The 20,448-nt window shown below is 43.2% G+C and overlaps 2 protein-coding genes across 3 annotated transcripts in view; one reads left to right on the forward strand and one right to left on the reverse strand.

The window, feature by feature from the left end:
- Positions 1-3,818: 3,818 nt before the first annotated feature.
- Positions 3,819-14,777, reverse strand: ALKBH4 (alkB homolog 4, lysine demethylase). The gene is made up of 4 exons (XM_077294443.1): positions 14,644-14,777; positions 9,346-9,470; positions 7,288-7,482; positions 3,819-4,584 (listed from the first exon to the last, which is right to left on the reverse strand). The coding sequence occupies exons 3-4, from the start codon at positions 7,345-7,347 to the stop codon at positions 3,931-3,933; spliced, it is 714 nt and encodes a 237-aa protein (XP_077150558.1). The 5' UTR covers positions 7,348-7,482; positions 9,346-9,470; positions 14,644-14,777; the 3' UTR covers positions 3,819-3,930.
- LRWD1 (leucine rich repeats and WD repeat domain containing 1) overlaps positions 14,569-20,448 on the forward strand; it is a 41,093-nt gene continuing 35,213 nt past the window's right edge. Inside the window, exon 1 of one of the 2 annotated variants that reach the window (XM_077294441.1) lies at positions 14,569-14,872. In XM_077294441.1, the coding sequence (XP_077150556.1) occupies positions 14,609-14,872 (264 nt within the window). In that variant the 5' untranslated portion in view covers positions 14,569-14,608. The remainder of the gene's footprint in view (positions 14,873-20,448) is intronic. The other variant, XM_077294442.1, reaches the window with a different exon arrangement.

Raw genomic sequence — 20,448 nt, forward strand, 5'->3', positions numbered from 1 at the left:
AAAATAAAATAATAAAGAGTTTTGGGTCTGAATAGCAGACCCGCCCGTGTGCCTCCTACGGACGCTAAGCAAGAACTGGTTAGCTGAGAGCCAGCAGGAGGGTGTATACTGCAGGGAAGGAGACAACTGTCTTTGTATCACTTAGTGTCAGCCTCCTAGTGGCAGCAGCTACACCCACGGTCTGTGTCCCCCAATGAGGCGAAGGAGAAAAATAAATAAATCACTGCATGCCCGACAGAGACAATATTTGGATCGCCCTTGGCCATGCAAGTCAACGAGTACGTGGAAATCATCAGACTGCACTCAGATGCGGTGTGATTTCTGCAGCATCACAGAATGGAGAAGATGGGAGAAATATGTTTTTTTCTCCATCTTCTCCTTATCCGAGAGAATCGGATCACACTATGAACACATTGATCAAACGCTTATCAGAGTTTGATTTGGATTATCAACCAGATTTTCTCGTATGAGAAAAAATACAGTCGTCTGCACCTGCCCTAAACTGAAAGGAATTGTGAGGAAAGGTGGATATACAGAAGACTACGTTTCCATGATGAGTATTTGGTGAGGTTTTAATATTGCAGATTCTCTGCAGCATTTCTGCACATATTTGGTAAATTAGGTCACTTTTGTTTCTTCATTGTGTTTTTAGGCCACAGTCAGTATTTTATGCCAGTAAAAACCAGGAGTGGGTGTTAAATACAGAAGTGGTGACGTGTTTCTATTGTACTTTTCCTCTGATTGTTCATCTCTTAGTTTTCGCTTACAAATACTGAGGTAAAATACTGACCAAATACCGAACGTGTGAACGTGGCCTTACTGTGTTTTTGATGTTGCTTTTTTTTTGTCTCTTGTTGGTTTGTCATGTTTGAAATAAAGCTGTGTTGTTTATGATACTTCCTGGTATTTTGCTGTGACAAAACTTTATTCAGTCAGGTGTGGATTACATGCATTTTTTTAGCTGCGGATTTCCCGCGTCTAATGCAAGTCTATGGGGAAAAGCCTCACGTAAATCTCAGCGTACCCACAGGAGAACCTGACATGTTGTGGATTTCAGACCCGCACCGCAGGTCAGTTTACACGGTTTAAATAAAAAGTCCAGTGGGCAGGAGATTCCTATAAATCCTGTCTACTTTGCTGGAACTATAAGATGCTCCATTTTTTGCTCAACGAAAAAAGGCAGCATTAAAAGCTTGTCATGGGAACTTATCCTAAAGAGGAAATGCCTGAGAAAATTGGAATCCATGTAGGGGAGGTGGATCGCCATCCCAGACCTTCCTACTCCGGCACTGCTGAACACCAGGTTAAAGAACCACTCCAGCATGTTTCTTTTCAGCACTGGAGTGGTTCCCTGCCCTTAGTCTTATACTCACCAGCCGCTGTTTTCAGCTCTTCCCTGCGCCGCTCCGGTCCCAATGCGCCATCTTGTGACCGCAATTTCTGACAAACCAGCAATCAGAGGAAACAGCACAAGCTCTCTGTGTAAGTCTATGAGATCCTCGTTCTGGCTCTCATAGACTTTCATTGAGTATTGACTTCTAGCACGGTAGCAAACACTGGAGCAATCCGGCATCAATGCAGACGACGACCAGGGCGGCATCAATAACAGAAGAATGTGACAGCTGATAAGCAGAGTGCTAGGGGCAGGGAACGCATACCACTACAGTACTGCAAGAAAAAAAATGAAGTGGTGCTTTTAGTTTTTAAGATAGACAATAGTCAATTCTTGGTCACTTACATCCCTGAGAAGCGAAAGATTGAATCCAACCTACTTATAGCCAAGCAGAGAAGTCTGGGGCAGTCAATCCCCGCTTTATACACATTAGTTTGTCAGTGGGTTTCTTCAAAATGGGCAGTATTTACCAAAAACTATAATGAATATCTATGTGCAGCTCTAAGATCATAAAAAGATTTTGAAAACATGTAACGCATACGTATTAATCAACCAGATAGTGTACTCAGAGAGGAGACAGGAGAGTAGAAACATTTAATGTTTATTAATTAAAAAACTCAGAATTTGGAAAATATCATTTTTTTTTAAAGGGAATCTGAACAGGATTTCACCTCTCTGTTTACATGTGCATATAGCTCTTTCAAAGACAAGTCCAGCAATACCATTATATGGCCAGTCCGTTCCTCCGTTATTAAGAATTCGGCGTTTGAATTTATATGAAAATACGGCTGAAGAGCTAAAATAGATCTGAAGCCTCTGTCATTCCAGCTCTGTTTCTCGTCCAGCACCACTACCGCCTCCTGCTGCTTGACTGAGAGCCTCTATGTTTTGTGTCTTCAGGCAGGGAATAGAGCTGGAGTGACAGAGGCTTCAGATCTGCACTTTCATTTACATATCAATTCAAATGCCAATTTGTCAGTAAGGGAGGAACAAACTGGCCATGTTAAAATATTGCTGGACTTGTCTATGAAAGATCTACATGTGCATATAAATAGTTTGGAGGGTGAAATCCTGCTGACAGAAACCCTTTAAACTTGATTTCATAAATTCAAAACACTTTCTATTCCATTTACCATTTTTCTTTAAAAAACACAAAAACATCTTTTGGGATTGAGATACAAAACCGACAATGTCTATGACAAGACACTATGTATAGAATTAAAGCAGTCACAGTACAGTTGATGGATCTAAATAGTTGATAAGTTTGTGACCAGAGTACCCCTTTAAAGGATATGTCCACCCGTCACAACCACTTGTTTTGTCCCATTATTTTTCCTGAAATCTATAACTTATCCCTACATATGTCGATGCAGCTGTAGGAGGGCTTGGTTTTTTTTCCCGTTCTGAGCTGCAGTTTTTATTGATCCCACCTAGAGGAACATGCCACATTTTGATCTATTTTTGGGGGGAGGTGTCTTTAGATACTTTTTTCTTGATAGCACTTACTGTATGGGTTCTCTTCATATTTTCTATGCTCAGACTTTTACAAACATGGCAATATCGAATAAATATATTTTTTTACGTCTCATTATATTTGAAATATGACAAGGGATATAATTTAAAGGGAATCTGTCAACACATTTGACCTATCTAGACTATTAATATGGGAATACAGGTTATAGAATACTGAAAACAGTCCTACCTTGTGTCTCATATTGTTGAGAAATCATCTTTTATCACTTTATATAAATGACCTCTTCCAGGCTCTGGGGAGGACGCTGCCTGGTAGATAACTCTACCTCCAGAGATTATTCTACATGAAGGGGAGATACCAGTGGGATATGTAATGGTTACCAGTGTGATGTTTAATGGCCGCTGTCTGCTCTCCTGATCTCACTGTAGAGCAGACACATTTGCAGGTTCCTCTCAGCTTCAATCTCACAGGCAGACAGGGTTGTAATATTATTGCAATACAGCAGAGCTCAGAGAGCTGCAAAAATGTGTTTGCAAGAAGACAAATGTAATTTCTCTAATTTACTTGTCTCACAGTGGTAACTCCATATAAAATAATCTCTGGAGGCAGATTCTCATGCAGATCAGTGTCCGACCCAGTGTCCTAAACAGCTCAGTCACATATAAGAAAAACATGGAATTTTCTGGAATAAGACATTGGATCGCAGCTATCAAGGTATCATGTTATTCAGCCTCCTATGACCTACATGCTCATATACATGGCTTAGGAGGGGTGATCCTACTAACAGATTCCCTTTAAATGTTTATATATATATTATTTTATTTTATTGATTTTCACTTTATACTTTTGGTGCTTCACAAGTTAGGAGTACAGTTAGAGCTATAAGTTTTTTGCTTGGGGCTCCTACTTTCCTTACACAACTCAATGCCTCTGTAAGGGGCAGATCTGAATTTTTATTTTTTTTTGAGGATTCAGGCAGAAGCCAAACACGAAGGAAGGTACCCACTGCAGAAAGTAGTGTGAGCAGCCCCATAAATAGAAAGGACATGTAAATGATGAATCTTTAAACTGATTTTCCTTCAAATCCAAGAGCTATATCCAGCAGCATTTGTCCCTGTGACTCTTCCTTGCCACCGGCACTAAACTCTGCTGACAGTTCTCTAAATGTACTGCACACTCTGCGCTGCTTGATGTGTTCACGGTGAATCGCATGCATCCAGTTATAACGCGCATCTCCATATAAAACCATCAACGACCTTCGCGGTAGATGTATAGCTACTTTCACATCACTATAGGGAACCAAGGCAGACTTTGATGTGTGAACGCCCGCGCAGGCCGGGAGGTCAGGCTGCATATTAACCACATCGCTACTGATCCCAGGTTGTAGACGGCTTCCATTCTGTTCACTATGTTGATAAGAGGTAGAAATCAGCAGCAGATTGTCTACAGAAGAACTTGTCATCGTGAGCACAGTATCTGTAAGAAGATTCAGACTTACTAGTCTTTCTCCCCAAAGCCAAGAGTCATCAAAGTGTGGGTCAATGGCAGACCCTCTGTCAGAATTGTAATCCAGATTACATTGCTCAACAGGCAGGAAACCTTTCAGGACAGAGTGATTCTTCATCCTTTCCCAGAGGATTTTGCTAAAACTCGGAAGACCATTGAAATTGGCAATTTTGATTTTTTGCTTCTTAAAGTTCACCTTTGGACCAAAATCCTGTGGACATAAAGGATACAGATAATTCAGCACAAGCCAAACACGTGACCTGGATGCCCATTTTTCTACTGTAGATTCCCACCATATGTATAAACGCATTTGGTAAAGGATTAAGAATAGGGACTGGATTTAAAAAAGACACAGCCATTATAAGCAAAACATAACAAATGGCAGTAGATGAAATTATAAGGCTTTTCTCAAATATGTGTCATTAGCAAAACAGATGATCCCATTTGTGTTACAAGGATGCAGGTTTTAATTTGATTTTTGATTGATCTGGTGAGATAAGACACCAGCACAGATCTCCACTGTGTTTGCAAGCTGCGCACTCCCAGTCTCTCCCCACACAATTATATCTTCCCGCTCAGAAGCATAAAACACCATTCAAATGTCAAAACAGTGAGACGGTGGAAAGCCAGGCTTCAATCTCTCATAAGGGGTTAGAACCTTCATCTCTAAATTAGGCATGGCATTTTTAGCATTCTTAATTATATCTTTTTGAGAAATGCTCTATATTTTTGCCTCTTTTCACTTCATGGAGTATGCCAAGAGATGAAAAGTCATCAGGCATCCAATATAAAAAAGCTTCCCCTAAAAAAACAGAAGAATCCAAGTGTGGTAAACAGAGAAAATGTATGTTGTTGTCTGCACCAAAATTAAACAACAGACACAAATGCAGTATGACAGTGGGAAAGTATATATATGAGTTCTCAATTGCATTACTTCCACATATACCCAGACTTTTGGCACAGTCCACAATTTGCAACAACTTCTGCAGCAATTTATGGCTAAAACTATTGCAGAACAATTGATGAATTCGCCATGATGGAGCTGATAGGGCCGTGTGAGTCAGGGTATCACAGGCCTGATCTCTGTACTTCCTAAATATCCCCATATACAGAGGAATCATAATATAGATATAATATTGTGACAGTTTATTTAGATCATATTTTTTAGGAACACTACTTGCATACAAAAGCAAGCAGAGAAGAAACGTCATGTCATTTCAAGGGAATCTGTCAGCAGGTTTTGACTATATAATTTGAGAGAAGCATAATGTAGGGCTAGAAAGCCTGAGCCCAGCAATGTATCACTTACTGGACTACTTAATGCAGTTTTGATAGAATCCTTGTTTCTCTGCTGTACATGTAGCAGACCTAAACTTCTGTGCTGTGTATAACCCAGCCCACACCCCTGACTAGCAGCTTCCTCTGTACACTGTGCATAGGCAGGAAGCTTCCAATCAGTGGTGGGGGCGGGATTACCGTATTTTTCGGACTATAAGACGCACCGGACCATAAGACGCACCCCAAATTTGGGGTGAAAATTGCAGAAAAAAAGATTTTTTATAAGATGGGGGTCCGTCTTATTGTCCGAATTTACAGTATCTTACCTGAGGGCTGGCGGTGGCAGAGCAGGGTCACAGGAGGCATGGTGTCGGCAGCGGTGGGGTGATGCGGTACGGCATGCATCTGAGCAGGGTCCCTTCCTGCTTAGGTGGGCGACGCCACGGCCTGGTGTCCATGGGAGGGTTGCAGCAGTGGTTACCGGCAGAGGTGCTGGGATGAGGAGGCGCAGTGAGAGGTATGGCGTGAGAGGGGTCCCTTTCCCCGGTGAGGTGATGCAGCAGCCCGGTAAGCAGCAGAGCCGGGTGAATCCTGTTGTTATCGGTGGTGGCGGCCATCTTCCGGGGGCCGCGCGTGTGCAGATGAAGCGCTCTGCTTCCCGGGGCTTCAGGAAAATGGCCACGGGAGGCAGCGCGTGCGCAGATGGAGATCGCGGCGGCCATTTTCCTGAAGCCAAGATCTAAATCTGCAAACTCGGCTTCAGGAAAATGGCCAGCGCGATCTCCATCTGCGCACGCGCGATCTCCATCTGCGCACGCGCGATCTCCATCTGCGCACGCGCGATCTCCATCTGCGCACGCGCGATCTCCATCTGCGCACGCGCGATCTCCATCTGCGCACGCGCGATCTCCATCTGCGCACGCGCGATCTCCATCTGCGCACGCGCGGCCTCCCGCGGCCATTTTCCTGAAGCCCCGGGAAGCAGAGCGCCCCATCTGTGCACGCGTGGCCTCAGGAAGATGGCCGCCACCACCGATAACAACAGGATTCACCCGGCTCTGCTGCTTACCGGGCTGATGCATCACCTCACCGGTGAAAGGGACCCCGCTCACTCTGCCCCCTCTGCCGCCACACCTCTGCCGCCACACCTCTGCCGTCACGGTAAGCCTGTATTGCGACTATTAGACGCACCCCCCATTTTCCCCCCTTTTTTTGGGGGGGGAAAAAGTGCGTCTTGTAGTCCAAAAAATACGGTACACAGATTAGCTGGACTGGTCTGCAAGTGAGATGTAGTTCTGTAGTGATAATCTCCTGCTGATAAAATACTGATTGTATTAGCACTACAGTGGTGGCACTGGACATGAGAATGTCCTAAATACTTTACCAAACCCTAAAGTAAAATGCATAGATTCTCATAAGTGAACAGGACTCAGTGATGTAACTACAGCAGCGGGTAAAGTTTCAAGTTGATGAACACAATCAGGGCTACTAGCAAGACCTGGCTGCAAGGGAGAATCTCTCTAGTTGCTCTACAGAATAGGATTTCCAGCTCTGAAGTACTAAATTCAGAAAAAAAGACACACAGCTACAATTATTATTATTATTCATTTTCATGTATTTAAGACAAAATACATACCTGTTTTCTTCGCCCAGACTGGGAAGGTCTCCATTTATCCTGATCCATGACATGCACCATATCCCGTTCCTCATTTTCAGTAACAAACTCTTCTATCAAAGTCACCCCTGGGAATGGGAACCACCAGCCAGCTGCCTCGGTCTGCTCTGCTCCTTTACTGATACCTTCCTCAGGGATGTACACAAATGATAAAGTCTATAGAAAAATGTAGGAAAAGTAAAGAAGAAGAAAAAAAAATCATATATGGGTAAAGACAAAAAAAAAACACCAGCAAGTCCATTGAAAGTACTCACTCATAGCGATCATTGCTGCCCTGCAGGGATCAGTCACGCCTAGTGGCAGAATATCGCCTGGCACTATGTGCAGACAATCACTACTTAGCATTAAAACAATTACCTGATAATCAATGGAAAACTTAATAGGGATTGTCTCATGATTGCAGATTAGGAGCACTGAAGGATTGACCGATCAGATCAGCAGTATCTTCGAGGGGATGGACCACCCTGTGCGCTGCCATTCTGCAAGCAGAGGCAGCTTTGTTTCTTCTGAATGGGAGGAGTGCAGGCACTGAAGACACCAAATCCAGCGCAGTGCTTACAAGCTCCTCACTCCTCGTCTAGGAGATTGGCTGCTGATGAAAGACTGCAGGGGCGGCCGGTAATCTAGGCAACGAGCCATAAACACAATGAAGAACCCCTTTATTCTTCCGAATGGAAAGGATTTTTTAAATAAATCATAAAGTTGCTTGGTGCAATTTTAACCATTAAAGTGATCACATGCCCATCAATTATCAAGGGGTTACCTAAAACAAAATGTCAAAATTACAGTGGGTTTTCTTTTCTAATGCCACAACTGCAGTAAAACTATATATTTGCAATGGTTTTTTTTTTAAATAATTTAAAACTACTGCAAAGTATGAACAAAGCCTGAGAGGTTACAGAACTGACAACAGTCACAGGGTTAGTGTGGACAAATTTCTGCAGTTTTGCAATGTGGCATTCAGCTTAATAGCTAGTACAGGTGAAGCAGATCAAAACCAGGCACTACAAGTGCACAATCTGTGCAGCTAAAATCTGCAGCAATTTAGTAAAAAGCGCCTGTGGCTTTAGAATTGAAGTTATACATCTGCCATCCGCTGCGCTCTGCGGTCATTTGGGCGGTGAGGCAATGGTAACGGGCGCAGTCTCCTAGCCGTTGGCATGCCCACTCTGCCATGACTGATGTCCTGCCTGGCAAGGTAGTGCTGACTTCATACACCAGGGGAGTAGGTTAGCTCTACTTAGGTACGCTTTCAGTGCAGATGAATCCAACAGGTGACGTAATGGTACGACGCCGCAATGAGTACACTGGGGCTTGTACAAGTCATAGTATCATCACTAGAAGTGATCGGATTAATTACAAGATATAAGTACATGAATATTGATAATGCACAAGGTGGTATGTGGATGAGCAAGTGTCAGTGTAACACGCATAATACATTACTAGGATAGAAACATGTTGATCAGGGTACAAGACGCAAAGTGCATAACTATAGTAATCATCCACAACTAGGGATGAGCGGACCCGTGGAAGTTCGGGTTCTGGTATCTGAACCGAAATTTAGTCCAAAGTGTGGTTCAGGTACCTAAACTTGAACAAGAACCCGAACCCCTTAAAAACAATGGAGACTTGAACTCTGGATCTGGAAAAACTGTCTCTGCAACAAACGTCCCCTGGAACTCTGAATATTACAATGGACTACCAGAGGTCCGTGTTCGGCGTTTAGCACCACACACTGACTGTCCGGTACAAACACCGATCGTTTAAGTTTGGGTTTGCTCATCTCTATCCACAGCTTGTTAAAAGAAGAAAAAAGTGCCTAGTGCCATGTAGCATTAACATGATTATATAAAGTGCAAAGTGGACCCATACCAGAATGCGCCTGTATCATTACAATGACATCCACACGTTTCTATCCAAGTAATGTATGATATGTGTTACACTGACACTCGCTCATCCACCATAACCCCTGGTGTATTGTCAACATCACAAAACAGAAGGAAATCCAGCTCAACGAACCTTGGGAACAAACTTCTTTCTTTATTCACCATAACATGATTGAGGATGCGGTCACCTGTAACGCGTTGGTCGCATAGCATGTAACTTACAACGCTGATGCGGTTTTATCCTCTGCTGAGCACTTTCTGGTGAAAAAAGAAAGAAGTTTGTTCACAAGTTGTTATAATTAGCGCACTGATTATCCTTAATTATTATTAAGCAGCTTTTCCCACTAACAGGTTACACACAGAACCTGTTTTAACCCTAGAACGCATACCTGGTGCCTCGCAGGCCTGCCAGGTTACTTGTTTTCTATTTTCTGTAAAAGTACTTTAGATAGAATTTTGAAAATCTAGGTAATCCTCAGGTATATAGTGGTTAGTAATTTCCAGTTATTCATATATTTTTATGTTACAGACATTTCGGTATAACAACCTTTTTTTGGGACTACCCCATATTCATGCACCTGGGGCCTTTTAGGCCTGTACTAGGTTTACATGTGATACACAGATTTGCTTATCAAGGCAAATTACGGAGGCAACGATCCGATGTGGAATACGCTTTCTGGAACATCCAGAGCAAAGAGAAAAAAAAAGAAAGCGCTGCTATATTTGTCCAGCAAAGAAGGAAAGAAAATCGGAGCATTTCTGTTCTACTTGCGGACAAAATGTATGCAAGGAACATTCAGCCGAAAAAATAATATGCGAGAATTGTCGGGGGAATATGTAAAGTTACAAATAAATATTCCTGCACCAAGTTTGCTACAACCAAAAAATGTTTTCATAAAAAAATTGCATATAGAATGCCTATATTTGGCGTGCCCGTTTACTTACTTTTTTGTTGTTTTATGCACATAATTATGTTTTGAAATATACACATCTTAGGCTGTGTTCCCAGTAGCACTGGGGTTCGCCAGAAGGGGATCCATAATGGATCTGACCTCCTGGTAACTCCAGGATTCCGCCAGCCTTAGGCCACGTTCACACGCTGCGGGTTCCTCTGCGGGTTAATCCCGCAGCGGAATTGAAAATCTGCAGGGCAAAACCGCTGCGGTTATCCCTGCAGATTTATCGCGGTTTGTTCCGCTGTTTCCGCTGCGGGATTACTCCTGTACTATTGATGCTGCATATGCAGCAATATGCAGCATCAATAGTAATGTAAAAATAATAAAAATTGGCTATACTCACCCTCTGACGTCGCGATCTCCCCGGCGCTGCAAGCGGCTGTGCCGACAAGGACCTTCGTGACGTCACGGTCATGTGACCGCGGCGTCATCACGGTCATGTGACCGCGGGCAGCGCTGAGAGGTGAGTATAGCATTATTTTTTATTTTAATTCTTTTTTTTACACCCAAATATGGTTCCCAGGGCCTGGAGGAGAGTCTCCTCTCCTCCACCCCGAGCAACCACCCGCACATTAACCGCTTACTTCCCGCAACGTGGGCACAGCCCCATGCGGGAAGTAAGCGGTTCAATGCATTCCTATGGGTGCAGAATCGCAGCGATTCTGCACAAAGAAGTGACATGCTGCGGGTTGTAAACCGCTGCGTTTCTGCGCGGTTTTTCCCGCAGCATGTGCACTGCGGTTTGCGGTTTCCATAGGGTTTACATGTTAATGTAAACGCTATGGAAACTGCTGCGGACCCGCAGCATCAAAATCGCCGCGGTTCCGCGGTAAAAACCGCAAAGTGTGAACATGGCCTTAGCTGGGGTCACCAGGTCAGATCCATTACGGATCCCCTCCTGGCGGACCCCAGCGCTAGTTGGAATGCATCCTTACCTTGCAATTGTAAAATAAATTTTGAAAAGTATTTTTATTTGAGTTATTCCATGATAATTGTAAATAGGCCTAAAAGGCCCCAGGTGCGTGAATGTGTAGATTTCTATGGGTATGCGTTTTAAACACCAGTAGCTTTTTTTTTTTCTCCAATTTTCTTTCAAACCCTAGCGTGGAGCGCCAGTGTACAATTCTTCTACATACAACTACTTGTCACAAGTTCGTTGAGCTGGATTTCCTTCTGTTTTGTGACTGCTCCACGCCTAGACACAGTGTTTCCTGTGCTCCGAACAACTAAGGATGTCTGTTACGGTGAGCTGGACTCATTTATGTATTATCAATATGCATGTACTTCTATCAAATCATTGTGCATTTATATCCCATTCCTATAAAATATTAGTACTGCATATTGTACTATATTGCCTGTATTTAGCTTCTCCGCCATGGTGCCTCTTAGTCCAGTGTGGTTGTTTTTAAACTACGGTAGCTTTAATTTTAAACATGTTAAAAAAAAAGTATTTTCTCATATAAATAAGAGCTTCTGAAATCAATGTTTTATAAATTTAAATATGTATAGTCAGAGTAACCCTTTAAAGGGGTAGTCCAGTTATATACAGTACAGACCAAAAGTTTGGACACACCTTCTCATTTTTCTGTATTTTCATGACTATGAAAATTGTACATTCACACTGAAGGCATCAAAACTATGAATTAACACATGTGGCATTATATGCTTAACAAAAAAGTGTGAAACAACTGAAATTATGTCTTATATTCTAGGTTCTTCAAAGTAGCCACCTTTTGCTTTGATGACTGCTTTGCACACTCTTGGCATTCTCTTGATGAGCTTCAAGAGGTAGTCACCGGGAATGGTCTTCCAACAATCTTGAAGGTGTTCCCAGAGATGCTTAGCGCTTGTTGGCCCTTTTGCCTTCACTCTGCGGTCCAGCTCACCCCAAACCATCTCGATTGGGTTCAGGTCTGACTGTGGAGGCCAGGTCATCTGGCGTAGCATCCCATCACTCTCCTTCTTGGTCAAATAGCCCTTACACAGCCTGGAGGTGTGTTTGGGGTCATTGTCCGGTTGAAAAATAAATGATGGTCCAACTAAACGCAAATTGGATGGAATAGCATGCCGCTGCAAGATGCTGTGGTAGCCATACTGGTTCAGTATGCCTTCAATTTTTAATAAATCCCCAACAGTGTCACCAGCAAAGCACCCCCACACCATCACACCTCCTCCTCCATGCTTCACGGTGGGAACCAGGCATGTAGAGTCCATCCGTTCACCTTTTCTGCGTCGCACAAAGATCTCAAATTTGGACTCATCAGACCAAAGCACAGATTTCCACTGGTCTAATGTCCATTCCTTGTGTTCTTTAGCCCAAACAAGTCTCTTCTGCTTGTTGCTTGTCCTTAGCAGTGGTTTCCTAGCAGCTATTTTACCATGAAGGCCTGCTGCACAAAGTCTCCTCTTAACAGTTGTTGTAGAGATGTGTCTGCTGCTAGAACTCTGTGTGGCATTGACCTGGTCTCTAATCTGAGCTGCTGCTAACCTGCAATTTCTGAGGCTGGTGACTCGGATAAACTTATCCTCAGAAGCAGAGGTGACTCTTGATCTTCCTTTCCTGGGGCGGTCCTGATGTGAGCCAGTAGCTTTGTAGCGCTTGATGGTCTTTGGCACTGCACTTGGGGACACTTCAAAGTTTTCCCAATTTTTCAGACTGACTGGCCTTCATTTCTTAAAGAAATGATGGCCACTCGTTTTTCTTTACTTAGCTGCTTTTTTCTTGCCATAATACAAATTCTAACAGTCTATTCAGTAGGACTATCAGCTGTGTATCCATCAGACTTCTGCTCAACACAACTGATGGTCCCAACCCCATTTAGAAGGCAAGAAATCCCACTTATTAAACCTGACAGGACACACCTATGAAGTGAAAATCATTCCCAGTGACTACCTCTTGAAGCTCATCAAGAGAATGCCAAGAGTGTGCAAAGCAGTCATCAAACCAAAAGGTGGCTACTTTGAAGAACCTAGAATAGAAGACATAATTTCAGTTGTTTCACACTTTTTTGTTAAGTATATAATTCCACATGTGTTATTTCATAGTTGTGATGCCTTCAGTGTGAATGTTAAATTTTCATAGTCTTAAATACAGAAAAATCTTTAAATGAGAAGCTGTGTCCAAACTTTTGGTCTGTACTGTATATTTGTACTTACAAATAAGTATTTTTACAGAAAATAAGAGTACACATACAGGACCTATAAAACTGTCCCACTAATTAACTCGTTCAGTGAACACTGCAAAAAAATAAATAAAAAAACAAGGCAAAAAACTATGCTTTATCCTCATACTGCCGAACAAAGGATGGAATAAAACGTAATCAAAGAGACGAATGTAAAAGAAAAATGATATCGCTGAAAATGTGTGTATATATATATATATATATATATATATATATATATATATATATATATATGGTATTACTGTAATGATACTGACCAGAAGAATAAAGCTGCCTTATTAATATTACTACACGGGGAACGGCATTCAAAAAAAATAAAATTCTGAATTGCTCATTTTCGTTCCTTCTGCCTCCCAAAAACTGGAATAGATGGCGATCAAAAAACGTCAGTGTTAGCGCCCACATGTTTGGCATTTGTGTAGTGATGAGAGCTCGCCTATTTTACAGGTGCGTGTCTCCAGAAGCACAGGCATAATGCAATGGTCACTACACCGTACTCGTCACTACTACGGCAGTTTGCAATTTTCACTCAGCAACATCCACTTGTGCCTGTTTCTGGAAAACACCTATGGAGTCAAAATCATCACTACACCTGTAGATAAATTCCCAAAGGGGTATAATTTCCAAAATGGGGTCACTTGAGGGGGATTCTGCCTTTCTAGCAATTAGAGGCTCTGTATATGGAGTCTGCAAACTGTTGTAGGAAAATCTGCGCTCCGTCCCTCCTGAGTCTCCATATGGCTAAGCAGTACTATACAGCCACATACGGGGTATTGCCGCGTTCAGCAGAAATTGTGGGACAAATTTTTGTGCAATTTTTACACATTTTCAGTGTGAAAATGTAAAATCTGGGACTAATTTTTGTTGTAAATTAATTGAGAGGTGTAGTTTGTAAAATGGGGTCACTTTATGGGGGGTTCTGCTGCTCTGGCACCTCAGGAGCTCACACAGAGGACTATGGCCCCCTCATACCATAACAGTAACATCTGCATAAATGATGGCGCCCCTTCCTTCCCTCCTGAGCTGTGCACTGGGCCTGTAAGTAGTTCCCCCTCACATGTAGGGTATGGCCGCACCCAGGAGACATTACACCACACACTGAGCTCCCGTTTTTCCTACTAGTTCTTGGCACTAAAGATATAGGGATTTAAGGGGACATTTATTTTGGCCTTCCGACCATCCCTTTAAGTAACAGATAAATAGCAGCCAATCAGCAGAGAGCAGCTGCTGCTGCTCTCCTGTACACAGGAGGGGCGATATGTTCGGTGGGGGTCACCCACAATCAGCCGTCACCTTTAGCAGCCCCTGTCGCAGCCCCCCGGCCGGAGACTCGCACACTAAGCAGGACCGGACGCCCTTACAGCCACACGCCGGTGGGGCGCTGCTGTCAGCCATAAGGAGAGCGCACAGGGCAGCGACACTTCCGGTGCAAACACGTCATCCGGAAGTGACGTCATCCTGGCGGGAAATAGAACGTAGCTCAGCTGTAAAAGCGGAGAGTGCGGACGCTACGGAGGAGGCGGTGAGTGCGGGGCAGAGGCGTGCACAGAGCCGGGCACGGACAGGATACACACGGCTGTGGCTGAGCACAACATGCACGTGTCCTACCTGGAAATGCCGCACTATAGTGATCAGTGTGTACAATGACCTATACGGGACATTGCCTCCCTGCATGCATGCAAATGGAGAGCGAAGGTGTAGGGCCGTGACCGCCAATCACATCCTCGTGTGGTCTTACTATATGCCGTCATCTAGTAGATATGAGCGATGTCTCCATTTCTTTTTTTGGTTTGGTAACTTCCCCCACTTCTGGCGTGTGTGTGATACATAATACTGTATACACCAATAATACACAGTGATTGGCGGGTGCCATGAAGGCATCTCAGAGAATCGAGCCTCTTATACAAATGACACTGATCAGGGTGTGAGCATAGTGGGATCCGATTAGATTTTCTCAGATGGGGAAACAAATGCCCCAGTCTTTTCCATTCCAACAGTCTGTGGAAATCGGACTGCACTCAGATGTCATCTGAGTGCAGTTCGATGTTTCCCACACACTCGGTGACTAGCATGGACGAGTGCAAATCTAATATCAGATGAAACTTGGGCATTCAGCCATCTCTATTTTCTTCAGATGCTTTGTCTGACGGAAAAATCGGACATGTGCACGGCCCCATGCATTAGTCTGAGTGCAATGTGGTGTTTTGTCAGTTCACACTCAGAATAAATACACTCATCTCCACAAGCTCGTATTCTGATTAGAATGTCGTCCAAGTGTCATACTTTTTTTTTTTTTTTCCTTCCTCCGCGTATGAGAGAAACTGAAGTTTCTCCACCTTCTCCTTTCTGTCAGTTTGTGAAAATCTGACCGCACTCTTGATATTATCCAAGTGTGTGGATCCCCCTCCCCCTACTTGGACCCTTAGACATTCATTTTTAATTTTAATCTGACTCTGACCCTCAGATCAGCATAGGTGATGTCACTGCAATTTTCTGTGGACCCTTCGGTCTGTGAAAAATCATGAAAGTGTTAATGGCCCCATAGACTATTACAAGTATCAGTGATATCCATGAAAACCGCAGACAGCGCTCATTCAACAATATTGGATGTATTAAAGAGGCCTAATAAACAGGGCTGTGGAGTCGGTATTAAATGGACCAACTCTGACTCCTAAATATATAATACATTGGGTACAGTACAAGGCAGGATGTGGTGTAAATGTTTTCATAATTTGGGAAAGTTCTGAAATGTCCTATAAATGTCTGTTCTATTCCTGATCTAAGGATCTGGGCTTTTAGCTGAAATGAATCTGTGCTGCACTTTATGTACATGCTCAGTAGTGACCAGTGCTGTGGGGTCATAGATGAGATGAATCTGCGCTGCACTTTATGTACATGCTCAGTAATGGCCAGTGCTGTGGGGTCATAGATGAGATGAATCTGTGCTGCACTTTATGCACATGCTCAGTAGTGATCAGTGCTGTGGGGGTCATAGATGAAATGAATCTGTGCTGCACTTTATGCACATGCTCAGTAGTGATCAGTGCTGTGGATTCAAGAATCAGGGAAAATGAGGAGTCTGAGGTTTGGCTTACTGACTCCGTAGCCCTGGGCCTAGCAGTGTGTTTATACAGTGCTTTTTTTTTTTTTTTTTTTGCGGAGTTTTTTTTTTTCTCCACATAAGACTCTGTTCCCATGATTAGGAAGCAGCAGTGCTTTGGATGCGGTGTATGTTTGCTGCGTCCAAAGTGCTGTGTTTTAATCACACAGGTAAATCTGCATCCGTTCACTGAACAATACAGATTTACCGCGTCCAATACATTCAAGCGTGGAAATTTCTGTTGTGGAGACGCTAGTCAGAAATAGAAATTGACATACTTCGGCTTGTAAACCCTCACCGTGGGTGAGTTTACACAGCGTCAAATGGAAGCACAGTGGCCATGGGATGTCTATAAATCCCATCCACTGTCTTAGTACTGTACAAATGTGCAAGTCAGCTGTGTCCAAATCAAAGCGCTGCTATTCCTGGTCGTGGGCACGTACCCTTAAAAAGGGAGTGTTGGCAGAAAAACATTGCATATTTTTTACACTTTTCTATGTATTCAATCAATAAAATTGCAAAAATGCAGATAGAATTGACATGCTGAGGTTTAAAAAAAAACAAACCACATACTGCAGGTAAAAAAAAATCACATTTATGTTACTACTGTAAAAAGCCTACAATTTCCTGTACGAAAAAGATCTGAAAAAATGCAGCAAAGAAGCTACATGTCATCAAGCTCTTAAAACATCGTCATGGCTATCCTGTTGGAGCAGCCATCAGGTTGCGGTCCATACACGGTTTGCAGACACACAGTATCTTCTCAGCCACCTTCCCTTGTTTTATTGAAACAATAACTAGAGTATGTGTCCGCTCGTATATAGGTTTTGCACGAAACTCTGCAGTCAATGTATGTGACTGCAGATTTGTAAGTGCGCGCTGTGAATATCTGGATTCTCCTGGAGCCGGCAGTCATCAGACAGCAAGTATGTGATATGCAAACTCCCGGCCACATTCCATCTAGACATGCGTGACCTTGTGCAGTACAAGCAAAGTGAGCGAAGCTGCGCACAACCAGTCGGAATGTGTCCAGAAGTATGCAAATATCATACTTGTGGTCACATGACTACCCGGTCTCGCCACTGGTAGCGGAGAATCCTGACAGTGTGCATAGTGAGGATTCACAACTCTGCAGTCACAATGGCTAAAGACTTGTGACAAACCTGGACAACCCCTTTAAGCTAAAGAGATTAGAGGCAGACACTTGGTTGCTTGTCCCCACGTTGAGTCTCTTTATTGTTTGATATACTGTAGGCAAAAATATGTACAGTAAAATTACAGCAATGACTACATCAATCGTATAGTAAACTTTCAGTGCAAACAGATTTGTCAAATTTGATATTTTAACAAATAAAACCTACGGTATCTATCTCAATTTACCACTAACACAAAGTATGATGACCCCAATTCTTTAAAGTGTTTATGCCAGAAATGTGAAAAATCGCAAGATTTCTGCGCACTGCAAGGTTGCACACGCAAATTTTGCAACTTTCTCGCTTTTTCACTCCAGTTTCCGCAGCTCCACCAAAACGGGGGGGGCGATGTCCAATTGAATAATTCATGATGAATTAGGTGAAGTAAAAGCTGGAACGACAGTGAGCGCAATAGGGTCTTATCAGTTTTAAAAATAATAAATAATAGATTGTGCTCACCTGGTGAGGTTGTGACACACAACTTCCGTATTAGCTTCCACGAGATGTGATAAGATACAATCTTAGGCCGGCGTCACACTGGCGAGTTTTACGGACGTAAGAGCGCAGAAACTACGTCCGTAAAACTCGCATAACATACGGCACAATGATTCTCAATGGGGCTGCTCCTATTAGCCGTATATTACGGTTCAGTATTATACGGCTTTCTACGGCCGTACAAAATCGCAGCATGCTGCGTTTGTCAGCGTACTGCGCAAAAAAATCGCCAATGAAAGTCTATGGGGGCGAGAAAAATACGGATTCCACACGGACCTGCAGTGTGACTTGCGAGAAATACGCAGCGCTGTTAGTGAAAAGTCGGTAATTCAATTGCCGGCTTTTCATTTCTCCTGCACAAACCCGACAGGATATGAGACATGGTTTACATAAAGTAAACCATCTCATATCCCCTTTTTTTTTGCATATTCCACACTACTAATGTTAGTAGTGTGTATGTGCAAAATTTTAGCGCTGTAGCTGCTTAAATAAAGGGTTAAATGGCGGAAAAAATTGGCGTGGGCTCCCGCGCAATTTTCTCCGCCAGAGCGGTAAAGCCAGTGACTGAGGGCAGATATTAATAGCCAGGAGAGGGTCCATGGTTATTGGCCCCCCCGTGGCTAAAAACATCTGCCCCCAGCCACCCCAGAAAAGGCACATCTGGAAGATGCGCCTGTTCTGGCACTTGGCCACTCTCTTCCCACTCCCTGTAGCGGTGGGATATGGGGTAATGAAGGGTTAATGCCACCTTGCTATTGGAAGGTGACATTAAGCCAGATTAATAATGGAGAGGCGTCAATTCTGACACCTATCCATTATTAATCCAATTGTAGGAAAGGGTTAAAAAACACACACACACACATGATTGAAAAGTATTTTAATGAAATAAACACAGCGGTTGTTGTAATAATTTATTGCTCTCTCATTCCATTTCCAGGACCTCGCTTGGCAACATAATAAACGCACAAAATACATACCTTCTGATGTACTGTCAGGTCCAACGATGTAATCCATCTGAAGGGGTTAACTAATATTACAAGCAGGAGCCCTGCAATAATGCAGCTGTGCTCCGTGCTTGTAATTCCCCTGCGAATGAATGAAATGTAGGTCATTGACCTACATTTCCTTCAGTCGCGGTGATGCGCCCCCTGGTGGATGTCCTCATATGACCTGGAGCGTGGGAAAAAGTTCCCAGGCTGCAGTTCATGAGAACATCCACCAGAGGGCGCCTCACCGCGAATGAATGAAATGTAGGTCAATGACCTACATTTCATTCATTCGCAGGGGAATTACAAGCACGGAGCACAGCTGCATTATTGCAGGGCTCCTGCTTGTAATATTAGTTAACCCCTTCAGATGGATTACATCGTTGGACCTGACAGTACATCAGAAGGTATGTATTTTGTGCGTTTATTATGTTGCCAAGCGAGGGACTGCAAATGGATTTGAGAGAGCAATAAATTATTACAACAACCGCTGTGTTTATTTCATTAAAATACTTTTCAATCATGTGTGTGTGTGTTTTTTAACCCTTTCCTACAATTGGATTAATAATGGATAGGTGTCATAATTGACGCCTCTCCATCATTAATCTGGCTTAATGTCACCTTACAATAGCAAGGTGGCATTAACCCTTCATTACCCCATATCCCACCGCTACAGGGAGTGGGAAGAGAGTGGCCAAGTGCCAGAATAGGCGCATCTTCCAGATGTGCCTTTTCTGGGGTGGCTGGGGGCAGATGTTTTTAGCCACGGGGGGGCCAATAACCATGGACCCTCTCCTGGCTATTAATATCTGCCCTCAGTCACTGGCTTTACCATTCTGGCGGAGAAAATTGCGCGGGAGCCCACGCCAATTTTTTCCGCCATTTAACCCTTTATTTCAGCAGCTACAGCGCTGAAATTTTGCACATACACACTACTAACATTAGTAGTGTGGAATATGCAAATATGCAAAAAAAAAGGGGATATGAGATGGTTTACTGTATGTAAACCATGTCTCATATCCTGTCGGGTTTGTGCAGGAGAAATGAAAAGCCGGTAATTGAATTACCGGCTGTTCACAGATATCGCGCTGAATGAAATCTAAATACAGAATATATATATATATATATGTGTCTCAATGACATATATATATATATACTGTATATATGTTTTCCCGAACATTTGAGCACATAAATCCATTAGATGTCGGTTTTGCAAGCCTGCGCGAAAATCTCGCAGTACGGATGCCATACGGATTACATACGGAGGATGCCATGCGCAAAATACGCTGACACACCCTGACTACGGATCACTATTTTGGGAACA

The sequence above is a fragment of the Ranitomeya variabilis genome, chromosome 3 (assembly GCF_051348905.1).
Source record: "Ranitomeya variabilis isolate aRanVar5 chromosome 3, aRanVar5.hap1, whole genome shotgun sequence".
NCBI lineage: Eukaryota > Metazoa > Chordata > Amphibia > Anura > Dendrobatidae > Ranitomeya > Ranitomeya variabilis.